The sequence below is a fragment of the Rattus norvegicus genome, chromosome 2, assembly GCF_021556685.1.
Source record: "Rattus norvegicus strain SHRSP/BbbUtx chromosome 2, alternate assembly SHRSP_T2T, whole genome shotgun sequence".
Taxonomy (NCBI): Eukaryota; Metazoa; Chordata; class Mammalia; order Rodentia; family Muridae; genus Rattus; species Rattus norvegicus.
This window is the reverse complement of record NC_141535.1, coordinates 55,299,608-55,322,769: the sequence shown is the minus strand read 5'-3', so window position 1 is coordinate 55,322,769 and position 23,162 is coordinate 55,299,608. Positions and strand designations below refer to the sequence as shown.

Genomic DNA, 23,162 nt, shown 5'->3' with positions numbered 1-23,162 from the left:
TTCCCCTCCCCCTTCTTGTATCAGGGTGTTCCCCGACCCAACCAGCCACCCCTTCCTGCCTCCCTGCTCTGAAATTTGCCTACACTGGGGAGGTCCAGCCTTGGCAAGACCAAGGGCATCTCCTCCCATTAGTGCCCAACAAGGCCATCCTCTGCTACTTAGGCAGCTGGAGCCATGGATCTGTCTATGTATCGTCTTTGGGTAGTGGTTTAGTCCCTAGGAGCTCTGGTTGGTTGGTATTGTTGTTCTTATGAGGTTGCAAGTCCCTTCAGCTCCTTCAATCAAGAGGAATCTTTTAAGAATTATCTTTCTCTTGTTAATTTTAAACAAATACATGCCATTTTAGGAGATCTTGTGAAGAAATATCCCTCACTTTTATGGGAACAGAGAATCCCAGGATGACATTGTCACTTTGGTGTGAAATTCTCTGTGTGGCCTGTAAGACATAATATCCAACAGATAACCAGGTAGACTATTTTTAAATATAGATCTAGCTTGACAAGTAAAGTTAATGATAATTTTTATGTGTCACGTGTTGAGTAATGATTTATAGCATGCAGCACATCCACAAAGGAAGATGCCATATTTAAGATGCTGTGGGATATTTACTTATGTCCCTCTTGCCCTTGGTTCACTTACTGAGATCGGGGTATGCAGGGTTTTTTTTCCCTGAAATGTGGGGTAGTTATTTTTGGTAAGCATTACTGAAATAAATATATAATCATATTTACTTCTTACCATTTCAAAAAAATGTGCAGAAAAAAGTTAGTATCAACTCCTTGAACACTATCCTGAGAAAGATCTACTAACAAGACTTCCCCAAAGCTAGCCTCTAAAACCTTGGACTCCAGGCTGGTTCCCTTCATTTCAGATTGATTGTTGCTTCACTCAAATTATTTGTATAAATAGTGAGGTTTCTGGTGAATATATACTTACCTTCTAGATGGCTGGAATTTTATCTATGCTAAGTTCAACTACAGACATCCAAATAAAAATCCCTTAAGTGCTGAGAGTCTCTGGGGATTTCCAGCAATGGAACGTCTTATTTGTGTTGTCCTACCTTGTTGCTGAGAGAATTAAACACATCCTGTGTAAGTCCACTGGGAACGGCACATTGAAAGTTTGTATCTTGGTCCCCAGCCTTTCCCCTTTCCTCTGTACCAATTTGTTCAGTATCACTTGCTGCAGGAAATCATGGATGTGTGACCAAACACTGAGGCCTCTGATCCCTGTTAGAACATCCATAATGTAGTGCTTGGAGTCCACATGATCGTATTATTCACATTTTACACAGGAGGAAACTGAAGTACAGAAAAGTTAAGGGCAGAGCATCATTCGCATTAGGCTGGCAGCAAGACTCAGAAATTATTCTTAGTATAACCAATTACCATCCTTGCTCACTGTTCTTGAGGTGACAAGTTATACTTTCCATGGATTTCTTGGTCTTTAAAACATTTTCCCACTTTTTTCTCTTTCCCTCTTTCCCCATATCATAACAAAAGTACACCTCTTTTACACACACACACACACACACACACACACACACACACACACACTGTTAGGTATTAGACCAGGAATCAATAAACTGTAGATTGTAGGTCAAATTAAACACCCTACTTCCTGCATTGGTACAGCCTACATGTTATGAATGTCTTTATACTTTTGGCTGACCAAAGTTGAGGGGTACATTTTTTATGTCACATTATTCTAACAGTGTACAAAATAGTATTCATACAAAATAGTGTTACTTGTTTGTTTTGCTTAGCTGAGATAAGGCCTCATTATGCAGCTCTTGCTAGCCTGGAATTATGGAGCTGGCTCAGACTGTTCATGAACTAGCAATCCTCTTGCCTCTGCCTCCTGAGTGCTAGGATTGCAAGCTTATGCAACGTGCTTCACTAAAGATAAAGGTATTTATTCATTCTTCCTCTGTAGTGCTAATATGATATAGAGTTTTCTATAGATAATTAGTAAAAAATTAAAAACACAAAAAAGTATCAGTTTTTTTCACTACTACAAAATATGTAAGAAAATAATTTAAAAGGAAAGAAAAGGTTGATTCTGACTCACAGCTTCAGACAATTTTGTCCCTGGTTGGCTGGCTCTATTGACTGAGCCTGAGGTGAGTCAGGACATCACAGAGGGAAGTCTGTGATGATGCCCCAGGACTGCTGAACTCAGGGTGACCAGAAGGTATTGAGAAGAAAGCACTTGATGTTCCCATTGAACACTGACAAGAGGGATCCCTCGGGATTCATCCACATTCCAGTTACTATCTCTACCTCTTCAACATGTTGGTTTCTGCCACTTCCCAATAATGCCACCAGATTATTCATCTATCAGTGGACTAAGCTGCTAATGATGTCAGAGCATTCACTATTCAGTCAATTCCAATAAAGAAGACTAGGTGAAGAACACCAGTGCATTTTTTTTCTGGACAAAAGAAAACTTAATTAATTACTGATTCATTCTGCAATGGACTTATCAGATTAAAGAGGTATAAGCAACTTAAAGAATGTAATTATGAACAAAGAATATTTCCATACACAAGAACTCATGCTTCATTCTGAAATACACCAACCTTAGAAGCCTAACACTTTTTTAAAAAATTTTATTTAATCTCTTTTTACACTCCATATTTTATTTCCCTCCCAGTTCACCCTCTGACTGTTGCACATTCCATAACTTCTCCCCTATCTCAACGAGGATGTGAGGCTGTCCCTACCTCCCCAAACTCCCAACCCCACCAAACCTCCCCACTCCCTGGTCCTCCAGCCCCTTGAGGGTTAGGTGCATCTTCTCTGACTGAACCCAGACCCGGCTAGGGCATACATCAAACTCATCAGCCCAGTGTAACAGAAAGTAAGCAGGATAAGGAAGGCTTCTGGATGCAGAAGACTTAGTACTAATTCCTGTATCCATTAAGCGAATTTGGAGCCATACGTAATCCTTTCTTTAAGTCAGAATCCTCGTTGCTAACAGACCAATGATACTTTCCTGGCTTCACTTTGCACAGTGGGGAAAAGATTTAAGAAGATGTTTTCCCTGTCTTCATCCATAGGGGTACAGATCAAGATGTTTCCCAAGATTCAGCCTTCCCATATCACCTATATTCTGGAGTTTTAGCCATCATAGTGGCTTTAAAGCAACACTCATATAGGCCTTAGCCATCATTTTGATGGGGCTCTCCTATCTCCCCTTTATTTTTTACTTATCCACTCTAGATTATCTCTTGTTTTTACCAAATTGCAATTGACCTAATTTATAAAGACTCCAGTGAAAGGAACACTCATTAAAAATCCTTTATCTTTTAGAAGCCTGCCTTTCGTCCCCCAAATGACCTAGGTCAATATGGTCCAAGAAAAAAAGCAAGGAAAATGACAGGGTCACTCACAAACCTTCTGGAGAAAGCTTGCAAAGAGTAGAAGCTCTTATGGTGTGGAGCAAAGGCGCAGACAAGGGCTGTGTAAGGGTGGAGCTGGTGGCACTTGCAAGGATAAAGGGGCCTAAGAAATACCTGGCAAAGTAGAGGAATAATAAATGAAAATGGGAAATATTTTATGTGACCACTGGACTTCCTAAAAAAAATCCAATCAAAGCAATTCTCACTAATATAACCATTTAATCAGAGTTTATAAAATCTACTAACGCAGGGATTGTATCAGTTTTATGTTCCTACCAAAAATGCTTCATACCAACTTGGAAACCTCACTATGTTCACCTCTTATTCTTGGTTTCCTTTAAATTATTATTATTGTGAGTATGTACACATATACACATGCTCACATATGTGCACACAAAAGTCTGTGTGGATGTGAGGGGATAATATTAGGTACTTGGCACCTTCCTTTCACTGCTGGTTGTGGAGAGTGAGCTCAGATCACAAGACTTTTCATTCAAGCCCTTTTACCCATGGCTGTCTCTTCACATGCTGACATGGCGGGCCCTGGGAGGACCCAGCTTCAAGCAATGATGCTCTAGGTGGCTTTTGCTGTGCATATCTTCTGCTGCTGTAGGGGCAGGCAGGCTGTACAAGCAAACCAAACTATAACAACAACAAAAGACATCTTTAATGCTTAAGTTCAGAATGGCACAATGGATGGACCAATGTCAAGTGGATAGGCGTAGATGTGGATAATTTGGGTCAATATTTCAATCCTCAGCATAGGCATGAGACAAGGCAGCACTCAGAGTCTTTTTTATATATTAGAGAATATTCAGGTTTTAGGGAAAAGAAATCTTGTACCAGGAGAGTTAATAAATAATGTATGGCATGTACCATGATCTATCTTCCAAAGGATTAGGATGTTGTGAACATTGAGTGACAAGACCCATCATAACCAAGACTTGAGTGCTTGGCTTAATTGACAATTCAAATAATGGAGACAATTTGCAGTATGGCCAAAATCTAATATTTAATAATTACAGAAAACTGATTATTAAAGTCTTTACCCCTACGAGTTTACTGCTACTTTGAACTTATTTTTAGTACAGTTCTTGGTAACTTGGTTGCCAGAAAGTTATGTGTTGTTCTGTTTCTCATAAGGTGCACAAAGGCTTCTGTGTGAATTTAATAGCCCATATTTAGACCCACTTGGTATTTATACAAACCTGCACTTAGGGCCCAACACAGATACACAATAAGTGTCTGTAACAAATAATTTAGGAGACTTCAAAAAGAAAGTGCTGCTGCAAATATCACTTATCATTTGATCTATCATCAAAACATACTGTTACACAGCCAATGCCTAGATTATAGATTCTTACTATAATGCCTACACTATTCTTCCTTTCTGTAAGTCACCTCTCCCTACAGTATTTGTTGTTTAAAATGTAGTTTAAAAGTTTCAAACATGTAAAATGGAAAGATCTTCACTAATTGAAATAGATGACATAAGGCATTTGCCAGAGCTGGATCTCTTTCCCTTAGACATCCTGTGGAGCCTATTTTCCTTCCTATAACCAGCAATGTGTAGAAGGGGTGACTAGACAAGGAAATATTGCTAATGTTAACCATAAAGAAAAAGGACAAGAAAAGGAAGATGAAAATTACAACTATCAGATGGCTTAAAATTAGGAAGAATTTCCCCATGATTGAGTAATTTTGCTTTTAGGAATATATTAAAAAAAAAAAAACTGAAGCCTTAACCCATATATTTGTATGCCATGATCATGGCAGCTTTATTCACAAAAGCCAAAAGACAGACACAATGAAGTGTGTATTGGCAGATGAATGAGTAAAAAAAGTGTAACCTGGACTTATAGCACAGTGCTAGTCGTGAAGGTGGAAACTGGGACACAGGCTACCATGCGTGTGAGAACCAGAACCTAAATGCAGGTCAGTTGGCCCTCTCTGTAGTGATCCTTATTGTTTATTTCTTATGGTTAATGCAACACTAACCCATTGTCCGTTTGACATGATGTAAGTGGCAGCTCGTTTAACTCCACAGTGAACTACTTTGATCTTTGGAGTTACTTTATGGGCATTGTCTCCAAATCCTAAGTATTTGTGGGGTTTTCTCTGAGATCTGGTCAAGGTCACACTCATTTCAATCGTTCATGGTCTTAAGATGAACCCATCCAGTAAACGACCTCTCAGAACATTATGCTAAGTGACATCACTAATCATGAGAACAGGCACACGGTATGCCTCCATGTGTATGAGATGCATGGAATAGTTAAATTTGTGGAAACATAAAAATGCTTGTGAGGTAGGCGGTATGGGAAGTTGTTTAGTGGGTGAAGGTGTACATATCCTCTGTAAGGATGTGAGTATATTTGACACTTTTGGAATTTGCACATTTAAATAGTTAACAGTGTAGATTTATGTCATGCCTTTAAACATATTGGAAAACAAACAAAAGAAGAAAAGACACAAAAGAAAACAAAAGAAAAAAAGAAGAAAAGAAAAAAAACAGGACAGATCCTGCCCGGATTGTAATTAACCTTTGGTATAATTACTTAAAGGTTTGTCCTGTAGGGTTTTGTTTGTCTCATTTTTGTTTCACAATTGTTTCAGTATCTAGCACAAACAAGGCTTTAACTTTGCTCCCAGCTGTAAGGATAAGAGCCTTAGTTTGTCATCTTAGTTCATTCATAGCCTCACTGACTGAACACAGCCAAATTCCATTACCTCCTCAGGTGAGTTTCTTCAGTGTGTTAGCAAACTAATAGACATTGTCATCTTCAGGGGTCTGCTGGGATGGGCTGCGGGAGGAGATTGTGTAATTTCGAATTTTCCTTCAAGAAGCTAGTTTTCTCCCTCAAGACCATTGCTCAAGGTGTGTGCATAAAGAGTATTATCCAGCATATTGAATTCAGAAAGAGCCTAAGGTAACCTGTGAATGGGCAAGGGAATAATTCAGTGTGGTGTCTGTATACCTCTCATCATAGGAGATCAGCCCCCACAATTACACTGGCACGGAGAGCAATAAACTCCTCCCACTAATGTGTTAAAATGTTGTTCTTAATTGAATAGCTATGAAAATAACATTCAGGTCCTAAACTAAAATTTGCTTCTGCTATATTTAAATTTTCAGGTCATCTCTGCCTGCTAAGAAATTTTTAAACAAGATAAGGTAGTTAAGTACTAGTGAGACCTCATAATAATTTAAAAGACTTAAGTGGACAGAGAGTAAGTTATAAACAGTGATAGGTGAATTTGATGTATCCTGTCTGTCAAAAACGTACTGGCTTACGCTCTCACACATAACTCATTCGTTGAGACCTCATTAGGTGACGAGCACCATGCTACATATTCCACACTGACTATTTCAGATCATTCACAGAATAACCTCATGAAAATTGCTTCTAACCTCAATTTTGATAAAGAAATTGATGTTCAAAGAGCTTAAGCAACGTGTGGTAAACTACAAAGTATGTGAGAGCCAAGGAAAGGCCTCAGAGGAACTCACTCAAATCTTGTAGGAACTGAGTCAAAAGATGAGCATCTCCATAGATGCTTCTGGTACAGAAGATGCCATTTCTAAGAATCCCATTGATAAAGGTTTCTTTCTTAATTTTGAATTTTAAGCTTTATCTTTTAAGTGTTTTAACTTAAAACTACAGAAACATAATGCTTTGTACTTCTGAGAATAGGTGATCACATGTATAGCTAGTGTGGACTTAGATCCTTAAGAGTTAGCCATTGGTATAACATCCCTTTCACAGTCACAAAACTCCAGCCTCACCTTATCTTTACAGAGCACAGGACATTTCCACTGTCTTTGCAGAAATGGAAGAAAATGTATCGAATGTTTCAACCTTTTGATTGTCCATCCAAAAAAACTAGTTTCTATTGATCTCAATCTGGGATGCATTTAGAAGCTACCGTGCTAACATATTCTAAATGTCTAATGTCCTCTGAGACTTAAGAAATAATAGATATATTGATAGATGGATAGACAGACAGACAGACAGAGCGAGCAAGCTTGCAAGGGCATGATCCTATTTCAGATTCTGTGGAATCAGAGAGAGCATTAAGAGATTACAGCTTTTAGGTCTTTACCAGCTAGCATTCTAGTTAGAAATCCTCAAATGAATGCCCATAGAAGATAAAAATGCACAAAGCTGGAGAGGTCTGGGATCCATAACTTGACTAGCAAATGTACTTCCTTATATGAAGCTGGTCTATAAAGATGAGAAACCCTCTCAGAAGTAATGACATCAGCTTTAAGGCATCAGAAATGTGAGGAAACTAGAAGATAGTCACATCAGGAACTCAAAAAACAAACTCTAGAACTCAGTTTTGAGAACACTATCTTACAAGAAATCCTAAAAGGCACTCTTCAAAATTATGTAAAACCCACACAGAAATATTAATTGTGCAAGTATGTAGCTCAGGGATAAATACAAATGAGTATAATAATGAAATGTTAGTAATAATGAAAGTTAATAAGAAAAATATAAGAATTATAACTATCAAATACATTGTAGATACAAAATGAAAGAAAATATAATATGAAAACCCATAGTGTGTAGGGTGAAAAAATTAAAATATAGTCTTATATACTATTGAAATTAAGTTATTATCATTATGAGACTGAGTGCTAAACATATGAGATGCTTCAAATAATCCTCATGCTATCAGCAATTAAAATACCCAGAAAAGGTTCACATGAGGGAAAAAGACAGATCTAGGGTGGAATTAAGGTTATACTTAAATACTATATTAGACATATTAACAGTACAGATTAAATAGCTCCTTTCTAAAATACTCAAGACTTGGCGTATATCAACTGCATAGTTTTCTGTATGTTTTTAAAGATTTTTATTTATTTCATGTATGTGAGTACACTGATGCTGTCTTCAGATACACCAGAAGAGGGCATCAGATCCCATTACAGATGGTTGTGAGCCACCATGTAGTTGCTGGGAATTGAACTCAGGACCTCTAGAAAAGCAGCCAGTGCTCTTAACCACTGAGCCATCTCTCCAGCCCTAGTTTTGAATCTTTTCAGAAACATTTGCATAGACTTTACTGGCTGAATATCAATAATCTGAAATCTCAAATATTACAGCTTTTTGAACATCATGTTGGCATCAAAAAAGTTTCAAATATTTTTGTAGTGTTTCTGATTTCAGACTCCCAGACTAAGAATGCTCATTTTGTATGTGATTTCATAGTCCACATCCAAAAGTGAATGAGCTGTATAGATAGAAAGTTAATTTTAAAACAATGGATTTGAAGTATACTACAATGCCTAAAACATGGTCACGGTGTTAAAGAACAAAACTTAAGTCATAGGAAAACTTTAAAAGAAAACAAAACTGGAAAAGATACAATAAATAGTGAAACATAAATAGATAAAACAGAAAATAGAAAAAGTTAACAAAATTGTTTTTTAAGAAGAACAAAATTGCCAAACATTATCTTGGCCAAGGATAAATACACTCAATTCAAAGTGAAATAAAAGACATAAGGACTAAGCCAGAAAAAATAGAAATGATTTTAAGAAATCACCATGAAAATGTGCACACCATCAAAGATAAAAAGTTTCAGTAAAAATTGGCAAGATGCAGCTCCAACCTCATAGGTAGCAATGAATAGCCTAGTAAGAGCACCAGTGGAAGGGGAAACCCTTGGTCCTGCCAAGACTGAACCCCCAGTGAACTAGACTGTTGGGGGGAGGGCGGCAATGGGGGGAGGATGGGGAGGGGAACACCCATAAAGAAGGGCAGGGGGAGGGGTTAGGGTGTTGTTGGCCTGGAAACCGGGAAAGGGAATAACAATCGAAATGTAAATAAGAAATACCCAAGTTAATAAAGATGAAAAAAAAAAAACCCAACAACTACCAATGACAAATAGCCTTGCCAAAGAAGTTTCTTCTTGCAGTAGATAGTGATTAAGACAGAGACCAACCATTGGAAAATGCACTATGAGTGAGAGACTTTAGAGTGCCCAGCCATGAAGGAGGAGTATTTATGACTCTGCTCACCTCGAGGCTCATGGATCATGTAGAAGAGAGAAAGAGGCTATCAGATCCAGATGTGGTGGATGATTTTCAAGGAAACAGCATTCTCTATACCCATCAAGGTAGACGTACAGATGAACTCATAGAGACAGTGACAGCATGTACAAGACCTACTCAAGCTCCAGGCAGACAATGATAACAGCATGAAGGAAGGAAAGTGGACACAAGGTCTTACCCTTACACCAAACAGCTGCTGGGAGAAGAAAATCTGGTTTCTTCAATGAAGTGACATTGGTATGTCATCCACATTCCAGGGCATGGTCTATTCTCAGCAGTGGTAAAACTCGTGACCAACACAAACCAAACTTCATATTTTATTGGCTCTCTTTTTTGTTTCATATTTTGCTTTCATTTTGAGAAAAAAAGAACATGAACCTGGGTAGGAAGGAAGGGGAAAGGATCTGGGAGGAGTTAGGGGATAACTAGTTTATAACTATTTAGTATATGAAATTATCAAATGATAAGTAAAAATAGTTAAATGGGACTATGCACAAGCTTCAGTGTGACCAAAGAAATGGTCAGAAGTGAGCTTGCTTTTAGCTTAGAAAAACATGCATACACATAATGTCTGGTAAGTGGTTACTTTTTAAAATGTGTGATGAAGTCCTACAAATAAATATCAAAATTATTAAAATACTTTTAATAATCTGTTGCAGCCAATTTTTAAAAAAAGTCAGCCTTGAAGCCAGAACACACATTTTTCTTTTTGTCAGATATATTTCTTTATTTTCATTTCAAATGTTATTTCCTTTCCTGGTTTCCTGTCCATAAGCCCCCATCCCCTCAACCTTCCCTATCCGGGTATTCCACCCCATCTAACCCCCTTACTGCCCTTCCAACATTCCCTTCACTGGGTCCAACCTTGGCAGAACCAAGGGCTTCCCTTCCACTGGTGCCCCAACAAAGACATTCTCTGCTACCTATGCAGTTGGAGCCCTGGGTCAGTCCATGTATAGACTTTGCGTAGTGGTTTAGTCCCTGGAAGCTCTGGTTGTTGGCATTGTTGCTCTTATGGGGTTGCAAGCCCCTTCAGCTCTTTCAATCCTTCCTCTAATTCCCCCAAAGGGGGGGTCCTGTTCTCAGTTCAGTGGTTTGCTGCTAGCATTGACCTCTGTATTGAACATGCTCTGGATGTGTCTTTCAGGAGAGATCTATATCTGGTCCCTTTCAGCATGCATTTTCTAGCTTCATCCATCTTATCTAATTTTGGTGGCTGTATATATATGGGCCACATGTGGGGCAGGCTCTGAATGGCCATTCCTTCAGTCTCTGTTTTAAACTTTGCCTCCATATCCCCTCCTATGGATTTTTTGTTCCCCCTTTTAAGAAGGAATGGGAGCATCCATATTTTGGTCATCCTTCTTTTTGAGCTTCCTATGGTCTATGGATTGCATCTTGGGTAATTTGAGCTTTGGGGCTAATATCCACTTATCAGTGAGTGCTAATATCCACTTATCAATGAGTGACATTTTTCAAAAAAAATGAAGAAGAAAGTAGCTAAGAAGAATTATTTTTTTAAAGTCACTGGATGACCCAAAAGATCCACCTTTGGGTACTTGCTATAAAATAACTGAAATCAGAATCTTGAAACTAAATGTACATATATGTGCTTCCTGAAGGATTGTTCACAATCTAAAGTCCCAGTCGAATGCATATGGAAAAGAACCAACCAGATCCAAGTGTCTTATCTATTGATCTCTCAAGAAGAAGGAAAGGCTGACCGATGTTTTTAAATGGATGAATTTTGAAGTCACAACCACACCTCTCACACAAAGGTAAACATGACATGATTCCACTCACAGGATGCAGGTATCCCTAAAGGCAGATAATAAAACGGCACTTGCTAAGGCAATAGAGGAGAGATAGAGACTGCTGTTCAATGAGTATAAGTAAGTCTTGTGTTAAATATTATTACAGTGATTAAAAAATAAAGTGAATTACAAAACTAGATGTATGTCTCAAGGAATATTGAACATCAATACCAACCAACCAGAGCTCCCAGGGACTAAACGACCATCCGAAGACTACACATGGACAAACCCGTGGCTCCAGCTGCATATGTAGCAGAGGATGGCCTTGTCGGGTATCAATGGGAGGATAGGCCCTTGGTCCTGCCAAGGCTTGATACCCCAGTGTAGGGGAATGCCAGGATGGGGAGGGGGGAAGAGGAGGCTGGGTGGGTGGGGGAGCACCCTCATAGAAGCAGGGGGAGGGGGATAGGAAGGGGGGTTTATGGAAGGAAGCAGGGAAGGGGTATAACACTTGAAATGTAAATTTAAAAATATCCAATAAAAATAAAGAAGAGTATCATAGTTCCTATCAACTGCTGCTGGAGGGACAAATGAAATCATGGGGACTGAACAATCAGAAAGGAAAGACATAGGTCAGAGAGGAAGAATAATCTTAATAGGAACAGTTTATTATGGCAATGGGTGATGATGAGATTAATATAGGGAAGAAGGAGGAGGAGGAAGAGAAGGAGGGGGAGAGGGAGGAGGAAGAAGAGGAAGAAGAAAAGGAAGAAGAAGAAAGAAGAAGAAGAAGAAGAAGAAGAAGAAGAAGAAGAAAGAAGAAGAAGAAGAAAGAAGAAGAAGAAGAAACGAAGAAGAAGAAGAAGAAGAAGAAGAAAGAAGAAGAAGAAACGAAGAAGAAAAGAAGAAGAAGAAGAAGAAGAAGAAGAAGAAGAAGAAGAAGAAGAAGAAGAAGAAGAAGAAGAAGAAGAAGAAGAAGACCTAACAATAGAGAGGTTATATCTGTGGATATTATAATGTTGTTTTGTGGACAGAGAGGCAGGTATGGTATATTAATGTAACACTGAGTGACTGGGAGGATAAAACTGCATCCTGCCTGCCCCTGGTTGTTCCACACTGTATAAAATGCCAGTTTTCCAGCTGTTCTTTGTCCTGGATGACCCCATTTTAAAAGTAGTATTTGACTTCATTTTGAGTTACAAAGCAAGGGAAGGTTGACTCTGTGTCATGGACGCCACTTCCTCTCCAGTAACATCTCTGAGGCAGGTAAATAACTTACCATCAAAAATAAAAATGCACTGCTTAGAAACTTGTTAGAGCTTACTGTCAAACAATGAGCAGATGGGACATATTAAAACTGTATCAGAAACTCTAGTCTGAGAACTTATTAAATACACTAGACTAACAAATGGACCTTGACTTTGAACCCATAAACAGGAGAAAATCTAACATTGCCAAGGCAATGGCCCCGCTGACCTGTAGCCTGATCATCCAGTGTGTATATTAAAGGAATGACAGGCAGCGATTGTTCAGTGTCAACGGTAGTGACTAAATTCAGTTCCCATCGGTCCTATGCCGTGCCTCAACTTCCAAGGCTCTCAACTTCTGTAGCTTGAATCATCCCGGAGAACAGAACTGGTCCTGTCACCCTGCGGGAGCCCTGTGACTCCATCAGTTCTTCAAGTGGATTTTTTAATTCCTATAGTTTTTCCCATCTGTAGGAAGAAAGGCAGGCCTCACTGACAAGGCAGTGGCTGCTTCCTCATGAATGTCAGCAAATAGCCAGTGGGGGTCCCCAGCTGAGGAGGCAATGTCCACAGGAGGGCCAAACTGAAGCCTGTCTGAGAGCTTAGAGATTGGTGACGCAGACAATTACAGCCAATCAGGAGCTGCCACTTGAAGAACACCCTTGCTTGGGACCAATGGAAAGAATAAACGTCGTTCCCTAGAATTCATGAACGAGCTTGCTGCTGCATTCTCACCTGCTGAGAATCTCACCAGCTTCTGAGCCACAGACTCTGTACCTTCTCACCCACTGCCTCCAGGGGGGCTGGGAGTGGGGACACCAAGGACAGAGGACTCAGGCAACACCTATCAAACAGGACCTTGACATCACCTTGAACTCTTTTTCTTGGGAAGGGCCTAGGCTGGGTTATGGAAGGAGTGTCTATAAAGTTTTGTTTTACTCTGAGGCATCTTCTTACTCTATATCGCAACACAGATGTATGGTATGAGGTACGTTTCCGCTAGGTATGGTATGAGGTACGTTTCCGTTAGGTATGGTATGAGGTACGTTTCCGTTAGGTATGGTATAAGGTACATTTCCGTTAGGTATGGTATGAGGTACGTTTCCGTTAGGCCACCGGGACAAAATGACACACATGTTCTTCACCAACAAGCATAACAGGGAAGCCTCCAGGAAAGCTGAGTGGACAGCGAGTCATCATATCCCATTCTCCTTCTCAAAATACCAATTCTTCTATCGAACCGAGCAACTGAATTATCATTATCTTGACCAAGGGTAAGCATAATTGCTTCCTAAAAGTTAATTCACAGGAAGAATGCTTCTGTATAAAACACAATAAGAGCTAGCATTTTATATAGGGCATTGTGGGTTTGTCCACTCCTAGAATCTATAATGAGGCCCAAGCACATAGCATGAGCACAGCGAACAGAATCCACTCGCCATCTGTTTCAGTACCTGACCTCCGGAGGTGACTAATTCTGGAAGCTTCTTGGGAATGTTTAACCACCTCCCCCTGCCCCTCTGCCTGACCCATCTTCCTCTCTTAACAGAGCGTAATAAAAGCATATGGTGCCATAGAAAGCTTTTGGCAATAGAATTCACTCTGCAATGTGTCTGGTTTCATTCCTCCCCCCCACCTCACTATTTCCTCTTTCTCCTGGAGCCTGGGTTTTATGTGCTTTTCTTGTCATGAGCATCCTGAGACTAATCACAATTCCACAGAGACCAGAGGAGATAAGGTGAGATAGTATAGCTCACACAGTAAACCCTGCATAATGACATCACAGAGTTTGCTGCCTTTCCAACATGATGGAAAGCTCTTGGGTTTCCAAAAACTAGTGTTTACTGGTGAGAAGCATTCTTGCTACTGGTAGCAGGTAAATTTCTCTCAGTAAACAGTTTCCTTTAGTAACAATAATTAAAGTGTGTGTGTGTGTGTGTGTGTGTGTGTGTGTGTGTGTCAGAGAGAGGGGGGGGGAGATAAATGTCCTTCTTTTCTAGAAGGGCCAGAGCACATTAATCATTTCAATACCTTTAGAGTACTTAATTATTTCAGATGGCTCAGATCATTTGGTTCCTTTAACACTCACTCAGACTAATTGGTGAGAAAAATTCAGGTTGTACTTTTATGTCTACCCCAGACCTATATGTAAGAATGAGCACATAGCACCATCCGGAGGTATCCCTGTAGAAAAAAAAAATCAAGAACAAAGCAGTACACACATATACCGAACACACACGTGACGCGCCTACATATATATGTGCCCACCTTGAGGGACTGAGCTAACAAAAAGACTAAAGAAGAGAAATTAGTTGTACCCTGCGTGTTCTCCTCTGCCATCCCTCTACATGGGAACCTGAGTCGCAGGACCAAATGCTAATAACTACAATTGAAGGAGTGCAGAGGCTTGGGCAGTGCTGGCCCATGTGACATCAGTAGTGATGCAGCGTCCATGCCAGCATCGGCAGCTTCCACAGTGAGTAAGTCCGCTCTCAGAAACTTTGATTCTTCTTAGACACTAACATTCTCAAATTTGGCCCTCTAAAGACACAACACAGCATATAAAAACAACAACAATGTCCACTCCCTGCATACTCACCAAGTTAGGAAAATGGAAAAACCTAGACTGTATTGTGGCCAAATTTGTGATTCCTGTGGAGTATGTTTAGGATCAATCCCAGGATGTTTACAACTAATCAGAAATCATTTAGGATGAACATATATTTGATTCAAGGCTAATTCTGAGGTTATGTGGTGGACTGTCCAGTTCCCGAGTTTAGTCTGGAGCTCATAATACTTAGAGTGTGCTCTTCTGTATCAGTATGCACCCATTTATTTGGATTTCCTAGCAAACATTCCTTGAAAATAAGATTGTGAAATCGTGAGTTTTTCATATGCTTGTAGTGCATGACCTTCAACATTTAAGCCTTGTGGTATTGACTTTTGCATTTGAGCGGTGTGTGTGTGTGTGTGTGTGTGTGTGTGTGTGTGTGTGTGTGTGTGGTGTTTATACATAATACCTGACCATTTTTATGATACTCAAACAAGTGAATTATACACACATTCATATATGTTTGTATTTTGTGGATACTATGCTTTAAGTAAATAAGTAAAACATAAACAAGATTGACTACTTTCTTCCTATCATAAACCAATTTACTGTTTACCTGTGTTGTTTTTTTTACAGTTTTCTGATGATGACCATTAAATAAATCTTATGTTTATAAAGTCACTTTTACTCAAGAGATAGGTTGAAAATCCTATATCATAGATAAAGTAAATGAACCTTTATCTTATAAATATTACATAAGTCTGTGTTTCTGTGCCCAATAAGGAAGGAGAACAAATTGATGGACCAATGGAGGGATGTTTCTTTCCTTAAGCTGGCACCAGTATCCACCCGCATCACCAGATGGACTGTACTTAAGTGCTGTTGATAGCCAGTATCAGTGAGCAGCAGGGCTTAAAGAATTGAAGGGAAAGGTTTTACACTTATCACGGCGGCCTAATCTGAACACTTAAATAGCATTTAAATAGCATTTATTGCTCAAGGTTCATGATGAACTATAATGTCAGTTATCAGAAATGTTCCCAGCCTGAGCAATTAGCCTTGAATCAAATATGGAGGTCTGGCTTTAAGCTTGATTGAAAACTTGAACCCTCATGGATAGTTCAGCAGAAAGCCTACTAGAAAGATGTATATTTAATTTGGCTCTGCCACTCATGTGATAAAGTTCTCCTTTAGCAGTGTACAAAAGTGTTCCTTAGACTGCAAATGTGTGTATGAATCAGCTGGATATCTGCTTAAATTGGAGAATATGATCAAATAAATTTAAATTTAGAGGCTATATTTCTAAAATGAATCCACGTATGATAATGTTGATGGTCTTGCCTGGACAGCTTTGAAGAACAAGGTCCTAGAAGACCATTGATAGAACACATTAAAATTATGTGTATGCGTTGTTATTTTGATTGGTGGAATATTTATTTCATATGGTTATTCTGAACAAACATACACATATTTTTAGAAATGTGTTCAAATGGGTTCTGTGCCCAATTTCTATTGACCCTATAGATGATTCCATTTCAATTAAAGAAGAAATAGAAAATTGTATAGAGAAAAGAGGGGGCTGGAGAGAGACTCTGAGGGTATATGTTGCACTTCTCTTGTAGAAAGTCCAATTTCAGTTCCCAGCACCTATGTTAGGAGACTCAAAAATGCCTGTAACTCCAGCTCTGGGAGAGTTCATTACATGTGGTCTCCAAAGGCACCCGTAGTCATGTACACATACCCACAGAAAAATACATGAACATAATTAAAAATAAAATAAAAATCTAAAAATATTAAAGAGGAAGAAGAAGTAAGTTAACTCTAAGAATTTTGGCAACAAGAAGGGATTACCATGAACCAGAAAGTTAAAATTGAATAAGAACCTGAAGAGTTGGGGCACTTGCCTGCACACGTGAAGTTCTGGCTTTAAACACACACACACACACACACACACACACACACACACACACACGCACGCACACACACCCCAACAAACAAACCAAAAAAAAAAAAAATAACCCAGCAGCAAGAACCTGAGTTCAAGTTAAAACAGACAAGAAATCAGAGTTGTGCAAGGGCTTAGTTTCCACAAAACTGTTCTGTTGTGTCAGTGTTGGCATTTTCTAAAGGCAATAAAATTTACCCACATAATCACTGACTTATAAAGCATTCTTCTCTTTGAACATAAACAACTGATCCCTGTCCAAGAATGTACACGTTCTCTCTGACACTCCAGTCCGACAACATGTTGATCAACTCATCATTATTGGTGGTCAGTTTGACTCTGGGTAAGTGATTTTCATTGCATATCAGACAGTGGACAGCAGATCCCTCCCATAAGCCGACCCTACTGTATTTTTTGTACTTTGGACCCTGATTGCCAGCCCATTACACACTGCCATGTTAAATCTCTTTTTAACGGCTCTAGAAACACCATGGATAGTATTAGAACTCCACGTTAAAGATAACCAATATTCATCAGATTCGCCTTCACCTGAACGTTACTCTTTGTCTTCCTGCTTCCTTATTTCGTTTTATCCTCTCTGACCAGCTTGTGGTGAAAGCTAGCATCATTCCTACTCCAAATGCCCTATGTTTGGTTTCATTGGAGAGAATAGAAATGATAAATAAGACTGAAATTTGAACAGTTGTGTGCTCTGCTGGTATTCTGCCATTAAATAATAAACTTTAAAAATATACTAATACCAGTTACTAAGTTCATTGTTTACCTCGGTCCATCCCAAATTATGAAGCATTTAAAGACAGAACACCACTGAAAGACTCAGTTCTGAAAGTGTTCAAGACACAGGCGTTTGAGAAACATTCAAGGGCACCAGAACTGCACACACACACACGGTGGACACACACACACACACACACACACACACACACACACACACACACACACACAGGCTGCTCTTGGCTATAGGTTTAAGTACTACAAGGCAGCTGCCTCAAGTAGGTGGCCTCAGAATGATCTGGCTCTTCACCTAAGAAAACCTGAAGCTTTGAGGACAGCTGAGCAGCAGTTCCCCTCCTCAGAAACACTTGCGCTGTGCAACAGACGTGGTTTTAAATGGTGGAGATAATTGCTTAATTCAAGCTAGAGCAACTGGCCAAGTAAACATGTAGCAGCCAGGAAGCTATTAGCATGATTTTAAGGCAATTATTCCATTAGTGTTTAATAGTCTCCAATTAGTCTGCTCTATCAAAATTTGAATGTCTTCTTTTTCCTCCAAAAAATTTTGTGTTGAATAATGCAGAAAGGTACCAGACTCGTTTTAATCCTGGTTTTATAGGTAAGGATTTTGCTAAACTTATTTTGCAAAACCGTATGGGTATTCAGGAATATATTCTAGGTGAGTGTGTGTGTGTATGTGTGTGTGTGTTTGTTTGTGTGTTTGTGTCTGAGCTGTGTCTGTGTGTATGTATATGGGTCTGTCTGTCTTTGTGTGCTTGTGTGTATGTATAACTATGTGTAAATGTCTATGTGTGTGACTTTGCGTGTGTGGGTGTATGTGTGTCTGTGTGTGTGTCTGTGTGTGTGAGTGTGTGTGTGTGAGTGTGTGTGTGTCTGTGTGTGTCTCTGTGTGGAAGTGTGTGTGTGTGTGAGAGAGAGAGAGTGAGTGTGTGTCTGTGTGTGTGTCTCTGTGTGGAAGTGTGTGTGTGTGAGTGAGTGTGTGTGTCTCTGTGTGGAAGTGGGTATGTGTCTGTGTGTGTGTGTCTCTGTGTGGGAATATGTCTCTGTGTGTGTTTGTGTGTGTGTGTCTCTGTGTGGGAGTATGTCTGTGTGTGTGAGTGTGTGTGTGTGTGTGTGAGTGTGTGTGTGTGTGTGTCTGTGTGTGTGTCTGTGTGGAAGTGTGTGTGTGTCTGTGTGTGTGTGTCTGTGTGTGTGTCTCTGTGTGGGAGTATGTCTGTGTGTGTGTGTGTCTGTGTGTGTGTCTCTGTGTGGGAGTATGTCTGTGTGTGTGTGTGTGTGTCTTGGAAACACTAGAGTAAAACTGCAAGGCTTTATGGGCCGTTTCCTCTGAATCTTACACTAACTGGGGTTGGGACTACAAGGAAAGTGCATATCATCCAAATACATCATCCTTATGTCTCCACCAGAAGACCAACAGAAAATCAAAGCCTCTGGCCTCAGAGTTCCACGTAGTCCCATGAAGGAGAAAAAGGGAAATTACCCTATTTCTACAGATATCGCACTCCTTATCTCAGTGAGGACTTGTTGCTTCTGTGTTACGCTCACATAAATCTCAAAGTCCTTACCCCTGCATCCCTAGGAAATATTCCATAAAATCTCTTTTTAAGGATCAGATCACTAAGTTGATGTTTGGTCATTTGCTTGCACTGAGTTCCTGGGTCTTCCTTTGTTTTGTTTTGAGGCACATGCTGCTTGTTTTTAGTCTGTGAATCGGAAATGGGAATTCTAGCACTGCCTGCTTTACAGAGTTTTTGGAAGGATGTGAGCTAGCGTACCTAAGTTGGCTTTGAAAAAGTGAGGTGTTTGAGACATCCTGGTTAGCTTTAAATGTGGCATCATGCCATCTCCCAGAGCTGGGATGCTACTTCAGGCATTTAAACCCCTGGGGTCTCCAGAGATTGCCTTCATAGAGAGCTAGAGCCCCAGTCCTTGTCCCTATTACCAACTCAGTTCAGGAAGCGTGGACCACATGAAAAAAAAACTGTCTAAGAAATAAAAAAAAAAAAAACAAAAAGGCTGATGAGGATGCCTGCGGAAGAGAGAGAGGAGCTTCACTAGCAAAGTTGTGTGGTTTCCACTCCTTCAGAAGAACAACCCCCAGACTCAAGGGGCATGGAATCCATACAGAGGGGAAGCTAATTGTGCTTTGCCAGAGAAATATCTGGGTCCTAGGAAGTCATCTGTTAAGGAGGGGCAGAGGCAGAGACAACCTCCTGAGGACAGAGCTCTCAAGAACCTGTGCCTGTCCTTGCCCCCAAACATCCACTACAACTGACTTGTTACTGCTTAGTTCCAACGCTTGTTGTTTGGCCACTGGGTTTTTTCCAGAAACCTGTTTTATTTCTTCCTTGTCTTCTTATTTCTTAGGTCTCACTTCCTTCAAACTCTTCCTTCAAACTCCATCATTTTTACTCCCGTGGGGTGGGGTGAGGAGTAAGGGGACAGGGGCAGGCATAGATAGGGGAGATCAGAAGAAGTAGACCAGAAGGTTAAACTTAAAAACGTAGCTCTACTTTGGGCAAGAGGGTTGATTATCCATGAGTAATTTGCCCTCCAGCTTAGTCTTGTACGAATGGGTGTACACACCTTCAGGCAAATTGCTAAAGAAATGTAAGCATTTCTCCAACTGCTGCGCTCGCAAACTGCCCAGAAACAATCTTTCCTCTTAGATATCTGAGTTAGGGACTACTGTGTTATTCCGACCCAGAAAACTGGCCCGTGCTCTGGTCCAAGCCATGCACACCATACTAAAGCCTCTTGATGCCACATGTCTATACCTGCTTTTCTAAGCTTGCTTTTCTCCAGACTACCCGCTAGGTCACCTTTTCGGGGGCCATCTGTTCATCATATTCCTATCTCTATGCTGCTGCTCACGCGGGCACTGCCTGCCTTCTGTCTGGAGCAGCAAATGTGCAAGTGTTTGCTTTCCCCCTGACCCAGGAGCTCTACCCTAAGCAGCTCTTTGACCAGACTCCCTCCCAGTCCAAGCCAATTAGGAAGCGCTTGTTTTCAGCCTCTTGCCCCATTCAGCTCCTTGTCAAGGACAGCGATCCTGCTGCAGCCACCGATCCTATCCCTGAACTTTCATCACTCTTCAGAAAGCGCTTTGTCTCTTTAAAGGAGACTGGGGACGAATATTAATGATTCCAGTAGATTCTAACAGTGAAGCTATCAAATTCTACCAAGTCCATGCCAGGGATGGACTCAGTGATGTTCTGGAGCCGAACTCTTACGACAGCCAGCTCCCTCACATAGCGCACCAGGGAGCCACAGACTAAAGAACCTGACCTGCCTACTCCCCAGACCCGACAGAATCTTCAAGGAAAACCATAGAAAGGGGCTTAAGGGCGCTATTCTGGAGCCACCTTCTCCTCTGCCCCAACCCTGCGGACTCCGCTTTCTTCTGAAGCCCAGGGGAAGCAGTCACCTTGACTCCCAGTGCCAGGGTCTTCCAAGATTTGGAAAACCCGGGGACCCACCCCCTGGACAAGCATCCTTCCCCCAGACACAGGGCAAGTTAGCACTGGGTGTAAAATGAAGCAGGGCGGGGCAGGGGCAGCGGGCACCTACCTGGGATGGCTAAATTGGTGAGGGGGATGCTGTGGATGCTCTCAGGCAGAGTTGCCATCCAGTCGGCGAATTTCAGCTCGTTTTTCCCCTGAGACGAAGCCATGGTGCCGGTCTGCTTGCCGCCACACTAGTCCCCACACTCCTAGGCACAGGCTGGCAGCTGCTGCCGCTAAGCCAATGTTTGCTTCGCCCGGCTAGAGTTTACACTCTGCTCTGCGCCACACCCACAGGATGGCGCAGACACATGCTCATTTTAATAATTATTCAAAAACACCCCATGCTCCCTCCTTGCCTTGCCAGACTCCACTGCCGGGGCTTTTGTTCCTGACGTCCGTGCTCTGCTCTCTGCTCTTTCCCCTCCCTCCAGACTCCCTCCTCCCTTCTCACCCCTCCTAGGTGGCTCTGCCTTTCCTTGCCATTCTGCAGTTCCCCACTGCTTCTTCTTATTAGACCTTTATCCTTTTAAAAACTTCGTTTTCCGAGCTGATTTGTCCCTGGTCTTTCTCTGTCCCTTGGTATGAGTTTTTGGTCCAGTTTGTATGAAAGGCAGTCTTGCGGTTGAATCTAAAAATCCTGGTAGACTTTGGGATGTTATTACTTCCTGAAGAGCAGACTCATCTTTGGCTCTCAGGACTTTCCATTCTTCCCAAAGAGTGTTCCTTTCCCTAAGCCGCAACAGAGTATGCCCTTTCTCAGCAGAGAATCCTCGGACTTATTTGTACAAAATGGTGGTCCTTATCACTTTGCCTAAATTTTTAGGAGCTGATACACATGGAGAGCAGGAAGGGCACTATATTCTACAGTGTCCTTCTTAATCCCTGGTCCCAGGCACTTCACGAGTAATGAAGCACTGCTACAGGTTGTGATGACCTTGTATTTCTGGGAAGTGAGAGACGCAGTTCCTTTTTTTTTTTTTTTTGGTTTCATGGCACTCAGGATAAGATGAAAGGGCTGGAAGGAAATCACGTCTCCCAACGCCATGATGTAATTACTGCCAGCAGCATTTGGTGAGATGTGCTTGGCACCATTTGAGGTGATCTATGTGATTGTTTGGATCTTCATTCCTTGGCAGACTAGAGAGATGTGTCTCTCCAGAGAGAAATCACTCACGTGGCTCCAGAGGACTGTCTGGGTCCACCTGCTCCCCAGTGAGAAAGAGAAAGAATCAAGCCTTACAAATGTGACCAGACCAGCATTGGTTTGAAGAGGACTGTATGAGTCAGAGTGAGCCTGCGCTGGGCCTTTGCCACTCAGAGACTAAGGATGGGCAAACGGAGCCTGTTTTCCTGTGGATGGGGTATGTAAATTCTTTTCCCAGAGGAAATACTATTAGACTGAAGAAATTAGAATCAAGGTTGGAGAGACAGCACCAAGAAACATGAGGATAATCATTTCAGTTCAGTAAGCCCATTTAACATTTTAAAAGCCCGAGAGCCTTTTTATTTTGTGCAAGGATGTTGCAACCAAAAAAGATTTTTTTCTATCTATTAGAAATTACTTTGGGGGAAGATAGAGGGAGGAGAGAAGATGTCTAATTCTTCTGATCAAATGTTCTCCCCATGGAAACAGTTCATAGTGTCTTGAAGGCATGGTTGGTCTATCTTTAGGAATGAGAATTAGATGTACCGAAACTTCTGCTCAAAGAACTCTTTACGTTCTCACTAGCATAACCGATCCTCATATGCTTTTAGCCGAATGAGAATCATCTCATGTTTAGCTTGTTGGCCAAGAGATCTATAAGCACCCCTTTCTCTAACTAATGCCAGTGTTTCAGAGGCAGAATTTTGGGGCAGCAACTCACAATCACAGTGGAGAGTTAGCCACACTGTGTGTGAGGAAAGTCCTCCCGTGCCTGTGAGCCCAGCTTTT

The 23,162-nt window shown here is 40.9% G+C and overlaps 1 protein-coding gene across 1 annotated transcript in view; it reads right to left on the bottom strand.

The window, feature by feature from the left end:
• Plcxd3 (phosphatidylinositol-specific phospholipase C, X domain containing 3) overlaps positions 1 to 21,617 on the bottom strand; it is a 164,421-nt gene extending 142,804 nt beyond the window's left edge. The window contains 1 exon segment of the mRNA NM_001107671.1: positions 21,294 to 21,617. Within this exon segment, the coding sequence (NP_001101141.1) occupies positions 21,294 to 21,396 (103 nt within the window). The 5' untranslated portion in view covers positions 21,397 to 21,617.
• Positions 21,618 to 23,162: the final 1,545 nt, after the last annotated feature.